The 18,858-nt window shown below is 37.1% G+C and overlaps 1 protein-coding gene and 1 non-coding gene across 6 annotated transcripts in view; both read right to left on the bottom strand.

Moving 5' to 3' along the window:
* Window positions 1-18,858, bottom strand: part of ANAPC4 (anaphase promoting complex subunit 4) — a 35,113-nt gene that overhangs the window by 638 nt on the left and 15,617 nt on the right. For 3 of the 5 annotated variants that reach the window (XM_081539406.1, XM_081539677.1, XM_081539591.1), the window contains 14 exons: window positions 17,951-18,051; window positions 17,815-17,866; window positions 13,772-13,827; window positions 10,968-11,014; window positions 10,371-10,427; window positions 9,983-10,039; window positions 8,043-8,136; window positions 3,888-3,985; window positions 3,257-3,318; window positions 3,140-3,178; window positions 2,939-3,040; window positions 1,887-1,961; window positions 840-1,013; window positions 53-176 (listed from right to left, as the gene is read on the bottom strand). In XM_081539406.1, the coding sequence (XP_081395532.1) occupies window positions 53-176; window positions 840-1,013; window positions 1,887-1,961; window positions 2,939-3,040; window positions 3,140-3,178; window positions 3,257-3,318; window positions 3,888-3,985; window positions 8,043-8,136; window positions 9,983-10,039; window positions 10,371-10,427; window positions 10,968-11,014; window positions 13,772-13,827; window positions 17,815-17,866; window positions 17,951-18,051 (1,138 nt within the window). Of the gene's footprint in view, window positions 1-52; window positions 177-839; window positions 1,014-1,886; window positions 1,962-2,938; window positions 3,041-3,139; window positions 3,179-3,256; window positions 3,319-3,887; window positions 3,986-8,042; window positions 8,137-9,982; window positions 10,040-10,370; window positions 10,428-10,964; window positions 11,015-13,771; window positions 13,828-17,814; window positions 17,867-17,950; window positions 18,052-18,858 lie in introns of all 5 variants that reach the window. The other 2 variants (XM_081539302.1, XM_081539506.1) reach the window with 1 other exon arrangement.
* TRNAW-CCA (transfer RNA tryptophan (anticodon CCA)) lies at window positions 12,140-12,212 on the bottom strand. The gene has a single exon. It is a non-coding gene; the product is annotated as a tRNA-Trp (tRNA).

Here is an 18,858-nt window from a genome sequence, read left to right on the forward strand (position 1 = left end):
TGACAGATCCTGCCACTTTTGTTACTCTTAGTAAGAATTTGTAAACACTTACCACACAGGACACCTTTCGAAAACCATTCCCAGCAACATACTGTGCTTTCATACTTTCCAGTAATCTCCAATGCTTCTCAAAGTGCAGGGTACGGGTGGGAATAGCACTACGCTGCTCATCTAGCCTAGAGAGGAAAGAAAGCCAACCCAGGAGTGAAACGGGGCTCTTCTCCCTCGTTTACTGGGGATGGCATCAGGGTTTGACTTCTACCAATACTCCCATTTCCAACATAATTCCCCCAGCTGCTGTATAAAAAAGCTGTGATACTATATTCTATGAAAACACTGCATTTCCAAATGGACCAAATATCTTATTAAAGCAGAAACCTTAGACAATAAGGTTTTTGATTCACTTTTAAGGCAAGCAAATGAACTCATTTTATTAATAAATTAGAGATCTGCTTGCAAATCTCAATCTAAAGCTATCTCTTAGAAGTGACCTTGAACCCCTTCTGTGGCTATTGAGTTCCTAATTCTGAAAGGAAAATACTAAAGACAAATCTAAAAGAATTCTACTATAAACTAGGGCTAATGTCATCCTTGAAAACAGAAGTGCTATTCTCCATACAAAATAATTTCCCACCTTCTTCCAGCAAATAATTCTCGATTTACTAACAAAGCAAAAGGACAAGAGAGCTGTTGAAGCCAGTATTTTTTCAATAAAAAAAACAGAAGTACTTCTGCTCAGTTGACTTTATCATACCTAAAGAACTATAATGTACAATATACATTTAAAAAAAAAGATTTAACTGTTCTATCAGAAAGACAGTCTTACTAATAAAAGTTACCTTGTAGAGTAAGTCCCAGTGAACTGATATTCTGCAGAATCTTCACTGCTGTACACGGAAGACAGTGGCAACTGCACCAAGAGTCTATCTCTTCCTTCACGTCCTACAGTGTCTTTGAGAACTACTGTGACTGTTTCATCATCATAAAACTGGGCATCTAAACAACTGTAGGTGCTAGAATTAAATAAGTTCCATTATATCAAAGGTGTTATCATGACTGAGAAAATACTATATATATAGCATTATACTGGTACCAAACCAAAAACTGACAATGAAAATGTCAAGTTGACATTCTATACAGTAACATTTAAAATATACCATTAGTTTACGCTAAAGTCACAGTTACCTATGGTACTGATTATTCACAAATATAACTAGGCCCTGAAAATAGGTAATCATGGAAAAAGAAAAATCTGTGAGGTTGGTTCACAGTTCCAGAAAATTCTTGACATCAATGGTTAGGACTTAAGCCTCTGGAAATTCTATGAATGATACCATATAAATATATTGAGTAATCAGAGTTAACTAGAATGAAAAGTAAAAATAAGATTTACATATGAAAAGATACAACTTCAAAACAACTTCAAAGAACTTCCTTTATGTAAGAAAAACAGTAAGAAAAAGGTAAGTTTAGGGTTAGTGTCAGTTCTTTCTCTTACAAAGCCTCCAGATGATATCAGTATTGTTACACTTAACCTAAGAAGACCCCAGAGCAGTAAGAAGGACACCACCACCTCACATCTCTGTTGGTCATAAGAAGACCTTTAGTCATCTGCCCCCTGGAACCACATTACTTTCTTAGGGGACAGAGACTTCAGAAGTATTAATTGTAGGAAACCATACTACAAAAATTCCTGCAGGCCAGTAAGGTTCTTTTCAACTGTATGTCAAATCACCCTCTAAGTATAAAACGCATAACCAACCCAGCCCCGCTACGTTGCAAGTGACGAAGGCCTAAGAATATCATCACTGTAACTGAGTCTAACCATATTCCTGTATTTGTATTTACTATATATACAGCTCATCCAGACAAGGTTCAAGATTTACCTTCTTCTCACTTTTTCAGTTGTGGCATATGTGAAGCTCCCAAATTTAACAGCAATTAGTCCATTACTTACAGATCTTGAAGAAAGAAGAGGGGTGGGGAGAGACTTTGTAGAACAACTTGGATAGGCAATAATCTATATACGCTTGAAAAAAAATGACTGTCAGTACATTTACATAATCATCAAACCCCAGACCAAAATACTATTACACTCGCTCTAGAATACTGATAACTAATGCAAATCCCTGACAGACAAACCTAACATCAAAATTACAACTTGGTTTAAAATCTCACAGTCACCAAAGCAGCAAGATACCTTACAAAATGAGGATGTCTGGACAACCAAATTATTTCTCCCATCCAAGTACTAACCAGGCCCAACCCTGCTTAGCTTCGGAGATCAGACGAGATCGGGTGCGTTTAGGGTGGTATGGCCACAGACCCAAATTATTTCTCTTAGGCTACAACTTGGTTTCAAAAAGTTTCCTTTGGTTTAGATTTAAAGCCATTTAAGATCCTAGTGACATTCTGAATATGATTTATCTTTCAAAACTTTTATTTGCATTCTCAAAAGAAGTCTCTATAGGCAAGGCCTCTTGTTTAATGAAAGGCACACTAAACCTGGCGTGCTGCAGTCCATGAGGTCACAAAGTGTTGGACACGACTGAGAGACTGAACTGAATGCTAAACCTGAGGTAAAAATCCTTGCCACAGGAAGCCAAAATACAACTCTGAAGTTCCACAAGTTCATAAGATATAATACCAACTGTTTTGCTGTTATATTTTCTCTAAGCCTAAAAAAATCCTATATGTAATAGCTATATACCAATACAAAATTAAATAATCTAAAATTAAAAGGGATCACGCAGCTTCCTAATTTGGCATTACCACCTTAATAATGTGAAAACTAAGACTTAGAAGAGTTAAGTTAGCAAGTCTAAAGTCAAAGTAGCTTAACTAAAAAGCTGAAATGGAGGGAAGGGAAGCAGTATGTTTTATTATTAAAAATATTAGAATCTTATCTCCTTGATTCAAACTTCAGATTAATACTCACTGGGAAATATCAGTATGTCTCCTTAAGATGCACATTTTATAAAGTGAATCTTCTAAAATAGTAAAAAGAAGATAATGTAGATTTGAGGTTTTATTATTCCACCTAAGGAAAAAATTTAATGTCAAAACATGACATTTAGCTATCAATTTATACAACAAAACTGCATTGTTCACAGCAGAAAGGGAAGAAACACACACTTACAGAAAAGGGAATTTGAATAGTCTACGTGTGGAGTCCTCACTAAAACAAAAGAAAAAAAGGTAAGAAAAATTTTAATCGGCTGTTGAATTATACCACCCAAAAAGTAAACAGAATTACCTTCTGCTATCTTTATATAATGGAATACATACTGCTTGATTCATTGATTTTCCAATTACATCCTAAATAAGATTTAAAAATATAATTAAAGCATGTACATACACAGAAATAAATACTCCACAGAAAGTGACTGATCATCACTGTTTAAGTATAGTGAAAAATCATCTATATCACCAAACCTTCATGCAAGAAATTTTAACGACAGTCATGATAGTAAAGAAGAGAGAAAACTCTGAGCACAAAAGGACCTTGGAGATAAGTGATGGCAGGTGAAAAACCATCTCTTCTAAGTTTCACAGCATCAATCATCCATCCTTCAGCAGTTAACAGACACATCAGCTCTGTAACTAAGATCATTTATAATAAGTTTGTTCTTGGGACCAATAAAATACTAAAGATGCCAACATATTCAGTAACCTTGTATTTATTTTTTAATTTATGTAAGAAACCAACAGTATGAGGAAATATTAGGGTGAATCATATGAAACTGCCACTTCTGTTAGTCAAAAACAGATGAGTATCAGCATTTTCATATGGCTCATCTTAATAATTATGATCATTTACATAAGTGAGCCACATATTTTAGATATTCTTGCTCCTATACAAAAACATGCATTTCTTTCAAACTTACTGCTGGCTTTTGCAAGCACTGATCAATAACGTTCTCCATCCGCCTTTTCACAAAATGCAATGATTTTCGAGGATAATAAGGAAACAGCAAAGGACTTTCTGGTTTCAAACAAAAACAAAAACAAAAAACAAAAAGCTATAGCAAACCAGATAGCTAGGCAAAACTAACCTACTGTTAGAGCCAGCCCACACAGCTTATCTGACGGTGGAATTCTCCCTGGCCACTCCACTGTACCTTCACACAAACTCACTAAAAACGACCAAGGCCTCCTGCCTTGCAAGATCCTTGGCGGCCAGCCCACTGAAAACCACCACACTTACTACAACCTGAGTCCTGGTAGTTTACTATTCTTTTATTTTTCCCACCAAAATCCAACGTATGCTTCCGTTGGCTGTAAGAAGAAAAGGATGACTTGGAAACCAGAATGCTGCTAAGTCACTTCAGTCGTGTCCGACTCTGTGCGACCCCATAGACAACAGCCCACCAGGCTCTTCTATACCTGGGATTCTCCAGGCAAGAATACTGGAGTGGGTTGCCATTTCTTACTCCCAGGAACCAGAATACATACAATGAAATAAGTTCACTCTTCCCTCTTCTTTGCCACAATGGGGTAACAATAGCAACCCAGTATTATTTTGGAAGAGCATGATGGTGAAAACAAAAACAGGAGATAAGAAATTGGTGCTATGAAAATAAGCTCTTCATTTCTGAAAAGGCTACTTTTATCAGTAGAAAGTAATATATAATTTGTCAACTACCAACACCAAGTATGTTAGATTCTTTTCATATATGTTACTTCTATTGTTTACAACAACTATATAAAGTAAGTATCATACTCTCTATCTTACTGATTAAAAAAAAAAAAAATGAGGCCTAGGAGGTTTAGGCAATCGCCCAGTGTGAGAATGACCAAGGAGCTAGACCTCTGAATCAAGCCCAGGTCCCCCTCCCAAGCCCACCCTCTTCCACTGTGCTCTACTGGCCTCCCTCATAGCACCTCCTGCCCCAGCTATGCTGGATAAAGGAGTTTTAATCATGTTAACATTTTAAGCTCCCAACAGGTGACAGATGCTGTGGTATCACAGAAAGATACTTGGTCTCTGTCCCCAGTTCCCGGGGCAGAGCTCTTTAAAACCTTTGGAATTTCCTAAGTGATAACGATGATAGGAGCATCCTCTGTTTAAAGAGCCCTTAGATAGCTTCCCTGGTGGCTCAGACGGTAAAGCGTCTGTCTACAACGCGGGAGACTCGGGTTCGATCACTGGGTGGGAAAGATCTCCTGGAGAAGGAAACGGCAACCCACTCCAGTGTTCTTGCCTGGAAAATCCCATGGACTGAGGAGCCGGGCAGGTTACAGTCCATGGGGTCACAAAGAGTCGGACATGACTGAGTGACTTCACTTTCACTTTCAGATAGCTTCAGGATGCGGGTTGGGCATGGTAAAGACCAAGCCCTGATTAGAAGCTTGGAACTTTCAGCCCCATCCCCCAACCAGGTAGAAGAGAGAAGCCGGCACTGAGTCCATCCAACAATGAGGAAACATCAATAACCCAAACCGAGAGACATTCTACAAAACAAATGACTGTGTGTGTTAGTTGCTCAGTTGCAACCGCATGGACTAGAACCCAAGAGGCTCCTCTGCCCACGAGATTGTCCAGGCAAGAACACTGGAGTCGGTTGCCATTCCCGTCTCCAGGGGATCTTCTTGACCCTGGGATCAAACCCAAGTCTCCCGCATTGCAGGCAGATTCTTTAGCATATAAGCCACCAGGGAAGTGCTGCCCAACAACCTCCCCCAAAAAAACCGGACTAGTACTCATCAAATCAGGTCATAAAAAGATAAGGAAAGACTTGCAGAGCTATCATAGATTGGCGAAGACTAAGAAGACACAACTCAATACAGTGTGGGATCCTAAGGACAATGAAGGGAAAATATGAAGTGTCACCAATGGCCAGTAAGTTAACCACATCTACATAATGAAAGCTCCACAAAACCCTAGATGACAGAGCTAGGGCCTCTGGGTTGATGCTTGCATTAAGGGGCTGGGAGGGATGTGCATCTAGAGAGGGAATGCAAGCTCCACGTCCTCCCCTCCATCCCTCACCCCATTTGCCTCTCTACCTGGCTATTCCAGAATCGCATCCTTTATAATAAACTGGTAAATGTAAGTCAAGTGTTTCTTAGTTTTGTGAGCCATTTTAGCAAATTATTAAACTTATGGGGACCCTCAAATTTGTAGCAAAGTGGAACAGAAATGTGGGTAACCTGGGGACCCAGTACTGGTGACTGAACTCTGAAGTGGGGGCAGTCTTATGGGACTAAGCCCTGAACCCTGGAGTCTGAGCTAACTCTGCAGAGTTAATGTCATAACGAAGTGTGGGACACCCAGGTGGTATCAGAGATGATCTCAGGAGGAAAAGAATCCTCTCACTTTGGAGTCAGAAATGTTTTGAGTAAAAACACCTCAAATCCACACTGACTGCTTGTATACTACGTGGCAGGCACTCTCCTAAGTGCTCCATTTGGATTAATTTACTGAATCTTCACAACTGCTTTTGAGGGAGGCACTATGATCACCACTCTTTACAGAAGAGAAAACCGGGGCACCGAGAGGTCAGGCAATGTGTCCGCTGCCACACACCAGCAAGCGGTAGGGCAGGTCCCCAGCCCAGGCAGCCCAGCTTCCAGCACACCCACTTTCACCCACATGTGACACCAACTCTCTCACCTCCCCTGGGAAGGTATGTACATTAAGTATTCAGCACTTGATTTTTGCAAAGTTCTAGGAAGAAGTTTCATCAAGTGTTTCTTAAAAGCTCTGTAGCGACAATCTGTACTACTTCATACTCTACTAAGAAACTGGGAGATTAATGAGCTGGTCTGAAGTCACATTCTAACATCTTAAGAGATGGAGTAAACTTGAAGTTAAATATGAGGCCTGTAACTAAGATTAGGCCTTTCTATTCAGCTACAGAAGATGTGGGGAGAAAAAAGGGCAGGACCAGTTTTTTCCAAAGTCCTCGGAGTGGATATGAGCCCAGCAGTGACAGGGTCCTGATTGTCACTGCTCCCACACTGCTATCAGCCCTCTCCAGGAATCCTTCTTACTCCGTGGGCATCCTGATTAAATACAGTAAGTGAGCTGAGGCAACTGTACTTTCATTCTCCCTCCATTCAATACTAACTTATGTCAATGCATCGCTCTGGTGATCTTGGAGACTCTCGAAGAAATGTAAAACATGTTCTGCTCCGAAGAAGAATGTGGACTTCTAGGGTTAAATCAAAAGAGCAACAAGCAAAGTTCTGGGCCTGAGATTTCTCTGCTTCTCCCACTCACTCCTCATTCAGATAAGCAGCAAACAGAAAGAAGCAGAGATTACTACTGAGTGCAGTTAAAAACACAGGCTCTCAAGTTAGCAGAGTCCTAGCTCTATCGGTTACTACCCTGTATCATCATGGGCCTTCTCTAACCTTCAGTTTCCTCTTTAGTAAAATGAAGATAACCTTCTAGGTTCTTGTGAGGATTAAATGAGATAATACATCCATGTGGTGGCTATGACCCCAAGGACCTAAGAAACAGCTAAACCTTGGTCAAATTACTCTTTGAGAAAGCAAAGAAATAGATGCTTTAAACATCTTTTCATCTAAAATGGAGAAGTTTTGATACATAATGGTTGCTATTTTGTGTTGCATCCCCAATAATGTTGGCTTAATAAAATTTTACCGTATCAACAACCCAGAGAACAAAAGGCATAACAAGTTAAAAAAAAAAAACAAAACACGCCACCTCAGGAGAATACAGTGATGCATCATTATAGGAGTTAAAAGCATCATATGTTCCTAAAAGCTAATAAATTGGAACTGATTTAAACAGACTTCTCTGATAGGCTCTATAGTTTTCCTCCCAATATCCTATTTTTTATAACAGACAATACTTAAAATAAGCAATCTTACTACATCACAGTTAACATACAGTGTTTTTGAATATGGTAATATCATACACTGTTATTATTTTCCTGTTTCTCTAATCAAATAAAATGAACACAAAAAGATAAATCAAAGAACTTAAATAAGTATTCAGCAAGTACACTTGCTGAGGTACTGGTCTCAAGTAAATATGAACATGGCCCAAATCTGCTTGGTTCATGAAATACCTTTAAGGTGGCTGCTGTTCTGAAGAAAGTCATACCACTGGTTTCCCTCTGTGTTAGGGGGTGACACAAGATCATCATCTTCATCTTTCAAGTACTAGAAATACAGAATTAGACATTTCAGCTTTGTAAACCAAAGAATTAGGTTCTAAAATTGCTTATATTTAACACTTTTCTACTCAAGTTATTTTTACTGTCAAGTCCTCTGAAACCACATTATTCTGTGAGATGATCAAAATTTACTAAATGCCAAGCTACTGAACAAACTGCAGACTACTAAAAGATTAGAATGCAACAGACATAGAGACCATGAATTGAGTTTAAGTATCATGTTCTATTTTCATAGAAAATAGAACTTTTAACCTTACATATTCAAGTTTATAAATTAATTTTCAACTGTTTATCAACTGTCAATCTACTCCAAGGCAGTAATTCTCAAAGTGTGGTCCACACCACTCGGAGAGTCTTCAAGATGCTTTCCAAGATCCATGAGGTCATTACTATTTCTATAACGGTATAAAGCTATTATTTGCTTTTTTTGCTGTAATGACATCTGCTCCGGTGGTCAAAAGCACAGGTGAGGACACCTGCTGGCACTGCCACCAAGAATCAAACCATGCTAGTAGTCACTGGATTCATTTTTGCCACATACAGTTTCAGTAATCTCTGATAAGGCTATTGAAATTATTAATTTTATTAAATCTCAACAAAATATTTTTAATATTCTGAGAGATAGAATTGGAAGTATGAATAAAGCACTTTTGCTGCATGCCAAAGCATGACAGTTATCATGAGGAAAAGCATTTATGAAAATGCACTTGAGTCAAGCTAGGCACGTCTTTGTTGCTCCTGGAATTCCATTTTTATTCAAAAGAATGACTGGCAGATAAACTATGATTATTCGTTCTTGGGTATTTGGCAGATATTTTCTTGAAACTAATGAAAGTGATCCTATCACTTTAAGCAAAATAACTGACAGTATTTGTTGTCAGTGATAAAATTTAAACATTCAAGCAAAAATTAAAATTTTGGAAAACCCGTATCTGCTACTATGTGCTTGACAGCGTCATAGTAGTTAAAGATTGTCTGATGAGATTGGTAATGACATTAACAAAATCTGACTTTTGGATACTGTATGAAGACAGGTATCAGCCTATGGAAGACCTCTGTAATTCAGTGAATCAGTATTTTCCCAAAGACCAATACATGATATTACAAAATCAAGCACAGGGTAGCAAGATCCTTCCAAAGTGAAAAGCAGATGAATAAATTTTAATGAATCATAATATGGAAAGACTACTGTTGCAATTTAGATTTCACACTAGAATTAACCTAAGATACTACTGTTTGTCAGAATTTGGTGCAGTATCAAAGAATATTCACAATTTTCTAAAAAGCTATTAAAATATTTCTGCCTTTCCAACTACACACCTGTGTAAAACCAGGCTTTCTGAATCAAACAACATATCACAACAGAACAAATGCAGCTGCCTTCTCCTAAGCCATACATCAAGGAAATTTGCAAACATATAAAACAATGTCACTCTTCACTTAATTTTGTTCTGTTAAATAGTTATTTCCATTAAAAATATTTATATTAACATGTAATGAAAAGAGGGTTTGTTCTTTTTAAGTGAATTAAGAAATAAATAATTCTTTTTTGTTTAATTTCTAATATCTAATAATATATGCTATTCATAGACACAATCCACATAAAAGCTCTCTGGGAGTTTTCAATAATTTTAATATAAAGGATTCAAAGATCCCCCAAAAGGTTAAAGCTACTCTTTGGTGATTTTACTAAAAGGAGAGGGCTACTATATAATTTGGCGTTATGCTACTTTCAGAAAGTTTTGTATAATAAAGACTAACAGTGCTAATGTTTTAAAATTAGTTTTAAAAAATTAAAAAATTAGTAACTAGATTCAATCCAAAGCCCATACCTGACCAACTTTTTCAACGTTAAAGTATTTTCCTTTTCGATTATAAAGATCTGGAGCCTAGAAAGAATAAATAAAGTTTAATTCTTAAGTCAACTTATTAAAGAAAAAAAAAAATCTTACATTTAAACCAAAAACTCTACTTCTTAAGTAAGCTGTTAGTAGCAGTTCCTCTTTTCTTTTGTGGATGGTAAGACACAAACACAAAGTTCAATTTATATGCTTTACATTTAATAAATAAGTACTGCCATTAATTAGTTCAATAGTTGAAAAAGCATACATAATTGCTAGAAGGTCGCTTAAACTGGATTAAATTTGACTACTTCTTACCATTATCCAGATTTATTGTAATTATTGTTTAAAAAGCACTATAGAAATGCCAATTTCCTACCTCATTGAAATGTTCAGTAAGAAATTCAGCAACGAACGTGATATCTTTCTGAGTCATCTATCAAATCCAAAAGGAAAAAGAAAACAAATCAAGATAAAGAAAAGCTTCTCAATAAAAAATTATGTAACAATAAATGTGACAAGCATGTAATTAAATATTTTAAACCCATTTTCCAATCAGCAACTCCAACAGCTACAGATCTCTTTATGGCCTAAGGCTATTTATTATTTTATGCCTAACTGGTACTCACCAGACATGCACAGAGGTACTAATATCTACGTACTAGACTTCCAAGGAAAATAAAAATGCATTTAAGATTTTAGGAAGTTAAAATAAGGAATCCAAATACCTTATGTTATACAGACTATAAAATCTTAGACAAACATGAAAACGATAAGCTTAGCCATAATAAAAGTATTCTGTGAGATAAAAAATATCAAACATGCAAATTTAAAAAAGGGCTTACTAGGATCTCTCTTGTGCCTACAGTCTAACATCTCTTAACAATAACTGCATAAGACTACTAAGATGACCAGCAAAGCTGAGCTCAACCAGGGCAATATTAACACACATAGGAAAAATATTACTATATACTACCTTATTCAGTTCGGGAAGTACATGGTCTTCTGTCATTCTCAACATTGCTGAAAATACAAAGTTTAAAACTATCTTTAAAGGGAAACTCCAAACAGAATCTTAATTATAGATGCATTTCAAGTCTAAATGTATTTCACTGGACTACATTTTCTATTTTCAACAGCTTCTTGTCACCAAGGAAAACTTATTTTTCTTCTAAGAACTACAGAGTGAAGAATTTGATTTATATTCTTAGGCTCAAAACAGTTGGTATAGCCATCTTAAACCATTTTTCGTTTTCTCCTTCAATACAACCCACTGCCACTCCAGACAAACAAACCGAATTGCTGCCTTTAGCAAAGACTGTGCGTGCAGGAATCCCTCCTAACTTGGTCATGTTTCTTCTCTTAAAATGTGCAGGCAATTCTTTCTTTGCTCCAAAAGCCTTAGAATGCCAAACAGATGTGTTTCTTCCCCTTGGGCTTTTCTGCCACATGAAGATGTTTGCACTAAGATTTATGTGTGTACATATACACTTATATGTGTGTATATATGTATTTATATACCTTCTTTAATATTTGTGGTTGATTCTTTTTGTCCTTTCATGGGGTGTCTTCATCAATACTCTGTTTTCTATACATATTACATCCACCTAAGTGAAGAAGTATATTGCATGTGCTTTGCATAGTGTTTAAATACGCTTCTTATGTCTGGTCAGGAAAAAGCATGTTAGACATGATTCTGCAAACAGGGATTGTTTTAAGAAACTGTTCTTAATTAATTCAGACTTTTAATTTATCTGAAAAAAAACATACCCAGTCATAATCTAGTTCCACTCATTCATTTATCCATTCAAAAATTACTTACTGAGCGTAATACAGGTACTGGGAACACAGCTGCTGCTGCTGCTGCACACAGTATAAATAAATCCCTGCCTTCATGGAGACTGCATTTTACAAAAGAGCAAACCAGGGTTAGAGCGCCAACTAGTGGCAGCATCCAGCTACAATTCGGTCTCCAGTTCTTCAATCCAGTGTTTGTTTTGTTGTTGTTCAGTACTAGGGAAGGGAAGTCGCTCAGTCGTGTCCGACTCTTTGCGACCCCGTGGACTGTAGCCTACCAGGCTCCTCCGTCCATGGGATTCTCCAGGCAAGAATACTGGAGTGGTTTGCCATTTCCTTCTCCAGGGTATCTTCCCTGACCCAGGGATCGAACCCAGGTCTCCCGCATTGGGGGCGGACGCTTTAACCTCTGAGCCACCAGGGAAGATTTGTTCAGTACTAAGTCCTATCCAACTCTTTTGCAACCTCATGGACTGCATGCAGCCCAGCAGGCTCCTCTGTCCAGGGGATTTCCCAGGCAAGAAAACTGGAGTGGGTTTCCATGTCCTTCTCCAGGGGTTCTTCCCAACCCAGGGATCAATTCAGTGTGCTTTGTTCTAATGATAAGGACTGAGTGGTAATTCATTTATCTTCTAATGCAGCTTCTTATTACAGTTAGGACATGCAATAAGAATATAAACTGCCTAATTACTCCAGTAATTGTAAGTAAAACCAAGCTACTATTTCTCTAATAGAAAGTCAATTCTAAGGTTTCATTTAATTCTAACATTGCAATTTATTCTAATTAACTCTGATATTAAACAGGCTGGCCTGATAAACTCTCTGGCTCCCCATTCTGGCTAGTGTTGGTATGGTTTTGAGAAAAATCTAAAAATTTTAAACGTCAACATCAACTGACTGCATTCATTTTTTTATTAAAAGCTATTATATAAGGCTAACAAATATGAAAAGTCATGCTTTAAAAACATGAGAATTAAAGATTTGGAAAAAATACATTAAAAAAAGATTTGGGCATTTGTTTAAAGGATATTAGCACATTACAGGTAACTTTACTTTCTATTTTACTCTTTAGAATTTTAAGAACTATGGAATAAATTCTATTTACAACTAAATTTTCCATGTGTTGGAAGGAAATGGATGCTAAATTATTTCATAGACATTAAGAGAGGTCACAAAAATAGCACTATAAATGGACTACATACACAAAATATGCACACCCTGTAGGGTGAGCATTAAAACATTTAATATCATGTCAGTAACTATTTGTTAATTACATACAAATGCAAAGAGATGTGGCGACACAAAGACAGGACTAGTGATCTGCAATCTATTTAGCTAGGGCATCACTGTCCAGTAGAAGTGATAATGGCAATGTTCTAGTTCTGTGTTGTCCAACGTGGTAGCCACTAACTATAAGCAGCTCCTGAGCACTTCAAATGTGGCTAGCATGACTAAGGAACTGCATATGTAATTCTACATAATTTTAACTAATTTAAACAGCCATAATTGACTAGTGGCTATCATAATGAATGGCACAGATCTAGAGACAGAAGATCAAAGTATAAAACAGGAGTTAAACTATTGAAGGCAGAGGCTTTGTCTTATTTTCTCTCCCTCTTTCCACTCCAAATCTAACACCTAACAATATCTAATACAAAGTAGAGATTAAAAAATGTTATTTGAACCTAAGGAGACATTACAGAGTAAAAAAGGGTCAATTATCAGTAAGTGATAGAGACAATCAATGTTAGAAGTATCTGTGGGGGCAGTGATGGGAGGGTATAAAGAAGAAATAAGATTGGCCATGTGTTGAAAACTGTTGAAACTGAGTGAAGTGTAGAAGTGGGGTCCTTGAAACTATTCTCTCTACATTGACAAGTATTTAAAATTTTACTAGTGTAATTGAATATTCCAAATTGATATTCCCACATTTTTTCTTCAAAAATGTTAAAAATACAAGAATGCTTCATTCAGTTAACTTACCCACATACAGCCACCGAAAAAATGCTTTGAAGTTTTTCATACTGCTATCTATAACTCTAAAAGATAAAAATAAATCAGAAATGAAATTATTACATGAGGTTCATATATCATTGTTCAATTACTATGGAATATAATAATCCTTACTGTTCTAGTATAGCCTATCTGGATGACATTTAAAGCTTTAGAACAGATTTAACAAATCAAACACGTAGCTAAAAATAAAATTTCAAAAGAGCAAATCCTGATTCTTTTCAAAAATAAAGCAAATAACTCAGATTCTAACTGGTTATAACAGCCTTGCCACAAACTGTAATAGTCTCTCCGAGCATTCAATAAAGTATGAAATCCTTTTCTAACTTTGGAACCAAAAGAAATTAAAAAAAAAAAAACCCAAAACAGTTTTCAGCACTATTCTCAGTTTTTCAAAAATATCACTGATCAGTAAGAAGAAAAAAAAAACAACCATAACAGAAAATCATTATTATAAATTTATACTATGTCACTACCATTACCTCTGATATCAATGAGACATTACTTATGGAAGTTGATATTTTTATCCTTACAGTAACAGATCTCAAAAATCGAATTTCCTTGGGCTTTACACAAATGTACCCTGAAGATTAAGTGTTATAAGTGGAAGTCATCTACACTTTGATGAAACTGTTTCTGAATATAGAAATGGATATCATTTTTTTAAAAGCTCTTTAAGCTCACATCTGTAAGATAATTACTCTAAGCAAATAATATGTGCCCTTTTTACCCCTAAATCTCAAAGTCCCTTCTAAGCATTAAGTCTCATAATACCACTGGAGAAGTAGGTCAGTATCATTAACCTTTCTGTACACAGTACAACACCTGACATAAAAAACTGTGACATCTCTTGCGTTACCAAGCACCACGATCAAAATGCTCTTGCAGCAAAAATGGGGGAAAAAAAAAAGATTCCTGTCTTTCTCAGTTCACCCCAAGCCCAGGCAACCACTGATATGTTATAGGCTAATGTTAAAATTCTCACTGTCTCAGTTTCTCCATTATAATCTAAAATAATGCTATATTCCACTTATCTCCAAGGAGCAAGAAGTTAAATCAACAACCTTTCAATCATATTGAAACATGATCACAGAAAACTTAGAATTTTATGTTTACTCTCTGCAAATATGCAGAACCAAAAAATTATTCAACATTCAGGAAAAGAAATGTCATTTCCCTTCTGCTCTGTTCTTTGAGCACACACATCTATATTCTAAACTCCATTAAAACGACAGTAGGGAGGGGTGTACGTGTTATAAACTCACATACAAAAAGAGGATGATAGAAAAAAAAGCTTTTTTAAGTTTCAGAAATGTCAAAAGCAGACAGAAGACTGGTGACTGGTGAAGCTCACCAGCAGTGGCCACATGCGCAGCACTTCAGAAAGAGGGCAGCAAGGAGTCATCCACCTAGCAGAACCCCGGGGACACTCAGTCCTTAGAAACATCAAGTTCAACAGAAGACATTAGGATGACGTCTGGGGCTGGACAAAGGAGGACAAACTGAAACAGAGGGGCACAGCATGGGCCCACATGCTCTGGCACTCGTGCTGGCTTTGGTCCACTTTGCACCCAGCAATTCCAAGCAACTTGAAACTGCCTCAGGAGTAAATATGAGTAAACAATCGGGCATCAAGTTTTTGAAGAAAGCTTGCAATAAGAGACCGAAACAAACAGCAAAGTGACATATAAACAGGAGATAATTTGGGAAGCAGCAAAGACTTTTTAAAAAGTCTAATTAATGTCCTCAGAGAGCCATGAAATGTCATATCTACAGAGCAAGAGCATCGCTTTGAAAAATGAGTAAACAAATAAGAAAACACTTAGTAATTAAAAAACAGGACTGCCATAATAAAACATGCAACAGCATGGCTCAGGTCAATGACCTCATTCTCTGTTCCACCTGGGTTCTTATTCCAAAGTTCACATCCTAGACCCTCTTTACCAAACTGAGCCTTCTAAATCTCCATTTCGAGCATCCTACTCAACAAGAACCACCAGCTATCTTCCCAGTGACTTCTTGCCAGCAGCCCAACAGTCGTACTACCAAGACTTACCCTACTAGTTCTCCCATCTTTCACTGTCTCTTACCCACTTGTTTCTACTTTCAAAATATATTCAGGTTCTGACCATTTCAGATTCTGACCACCATTTCTCTCTTGGCTTCTGTCCTCGCCCTCATATAATCTATTCTCAACACTAAGTAAATAACAAGAGGGATCAAACAGATCCTGTCATATCCTGTTCCCCCACAGCCTGTAATTCCCTAAGAGCCTATTATATTATTCTTTATTATATCCAGGATAAAAGCCAAAGTCCTTACAACGGCCTACGGGCTCTACACAACTTGACCCATCCTCCATGACCTCTTTCAACTCATCCTATCGCTCACACTGTTAAGTTCCCTAACTTAGTGGCTCCTGGAGGTTCCCCTCAAGTATGTCAGGCATGCTCCAAACTCAAGGCCTTTATATTTGCTGTCTCCTTTGCCCCCAAATATCAGCAAGGCTCACTCCTTCCTCCCTCAAGGCCCTCCCTGACCAAAAAGTGCACCTCTACCCCCTGAATACCCTAGGTCCTCCTTCCCTACATGGTTTCTCCCTCCACTACACACCACTATCTGACATGCTATAGGTTTGAATTATTCATTTCTTTATTATCTGCCTCATCGCATTAGAATACAGTCTCTATGACGGTAAGATTTTTATCAGTTTTGTTCACTACTATAACTCTCAGCATCTAGAATAATGTTTAAAACATAGTTAAAAATGCACAATAAATGTATATGATGAATGACAGTGCTGGATAATCGAGTCAAGAAAATTTCACAAGAAACAGTAAAGGCAAAGCTATTAAAAAAATGTGAGTAAAAATAAAAGACACAGAGGGTCAATCCAGGAAGTCTAATATGAACAACTAGATTTCTAGAACAAAAATCTAGTTTCAAAAAGTGGGGGAGAAGAGGAAATTATCAAAATAATAATACAACAGAATTCAGGTTAAAAATAGCATTTTCTTATTATCAGTACAATGAATGGAAAAGACCCACATTTAAAATACTACTGTGAAATTTCAATGTATCAAGGATGAAGAATAAAGTTTTCAAGATAAGAAAAAAAACCAGCATACAAAGGAATGAGAATCAGAAGCACCAGACCTTCCATCAGCAACAAACTGGCCAGAACACAACAGAGCAATGCTTTCAAAGCTCTCGGAGAAAATAAATCTCCCTTCATAATCTATACCCAGTCAAACCCGTCAATTAAGTGTGGTAGGAGGAGAAAAGACACAAAAGGACACAGAAAGCTTACCCTTACACATCTGTTTTCTAAGTTACTGGAGGACATTTTCCACAAAGTGATTAAATGAAGCAAGAAACAGGAGATCCTGAAAGTAAGGATCTAACCCATGAAAGCAATGAAGAAAATGCCTGGGTGGTAGCTGGCACAAGAGCTGGGACCAATGGACAGATTGGTGTGTGGGTGGTGGTCGGGGGGGGTGCTGTGAGGCCGGAGGCTAACAGAGGAGGCACCAGGGACACAGGGGAATTCCAGGGATGTGATACTACCCTTGAGACAGGGAGAAAACCTAAAAATGTGGTAAAGAGAGACAGTGCAAGGAAAAAGAAAGCAAGTAAGAGTCTAGGAAAAACAAACAGAAACAAAGAGAGGAATAATTTCTAAAAACTGATAAATAAAAGGAATGCAGTACAGTCATACAATTTAGAAATATGGAAGTAACCTATAGAACTAAAACCAGAAACAGTTACAAGAGTTTAAAGGATTCCCTCTGAAGAGAGGGCCTGAGGTGAGGATGGGTGAGATAGGAAAATACCATGTGAAGTTTTGAAATCACTGTGCTATTGGTTTGTTTTAATCCTATAAACATGTAATTTTCATAAGAACCTAAAATCTCATTTTAAGAAAATCACAACAATTTGCTAGGTTCTCAATTACAAAAAGTGAAATATTCTCAAGTCAATGATTTTAATATTCAAGTATTCCCAATACTTACTGAAGAAGTTCATTTGCCTTGAGTATGAAAGAACCTACTGCAGTAATAGCATCTGAAAAGAAGTAAATAAATAAGTATCATTTGTCCAATAAGTAAAGTGAGTTTAAAGCATTCTATTAAGAAATTAAATTACCACCTTCAATTCCTGCAGCATCTAGTCCAAGAGGTTCATATTTTTGCTTCCATGAAGCCATTCCTTTCAGTTCACTTAAATGGTATAATAAAGACTCTGAGCCACTATAAAAAACAGAGCAGAAATAAATTAGTATCATCACCATCATCAGGGTGGCAGGCACCTACTATCTTGCTTGAATATTTCTAAGTTTTCAAAAATAAAAACTGAAAGTAACTTTAATTTTCTTTCTATGAAAGACAATTAGCTCACAAAATTATTTCAAAAAACTGTAGCAGAATCATTTGGTTGTCATGACTAGTGAGATGAATTGGCCACATGATTAAACTTTATAAGATCAAATTATATTCCACCGTTAGTCCTGGCACTGTTAAGATAGTCATATGGTCATCTTGTTCACCTAAGAGCTATGTATTTCACACCGAGCAAATATTTATTAAGCTCCAACTTCAGGTCAGGCACTATGGGGACTTCTCGGTAAACAAAACAAAAGGGTCCTCATAACACTGATAGTCTAATGGGGGAGATAGTCATAACCACATAATCAGACAGTATACCGTTTCAACTACATAAATGCCTTAGAGGAAAAAACACCAGGTACAGGTCAAAGAGAAGAACCTGACCTAGTCTGGGAATTAGAGAAGGATTCTCTGAACATCTGAGCTGAGAGCTGGAAAATGCAAGTGAAGAACAGAGTGGGAGTGTTCCAAAATGCAGAAGAGACGTACAAAAGCCCTGGGTAGGAGAAAAAAATGTCAAGTTTGAGAAGGCCACCAAAGGCATGGGTCCTAAGAAATGGGAAGGCACTGGAAGTTTTTAATAAGAGTAACATGATCAGATCCACTATGGAGAACGCATCTGAGGGACCCAGTGTGGACTGGAGGAGACCAGGCCAGACAGCCCTACAGTGC

This window comes from Giraffa tippelskirchi, chromosome 1 (assembly GCF_054371585.1).
Source record: "Giraffa tippelskirchi isolate mGirTip1 chromosome 1, T2T-mGirTip1v1.2.pri, whole genome shotgun sequence".
In the NCBI taxonomy this organism is placed as follows: domain Eukaryota; kingdom Metazoa; phylum Chordata; class Mammalia; order Artiodactyla; family Giraffidae; genus Giraffa; species Giraffa tippelskirchi.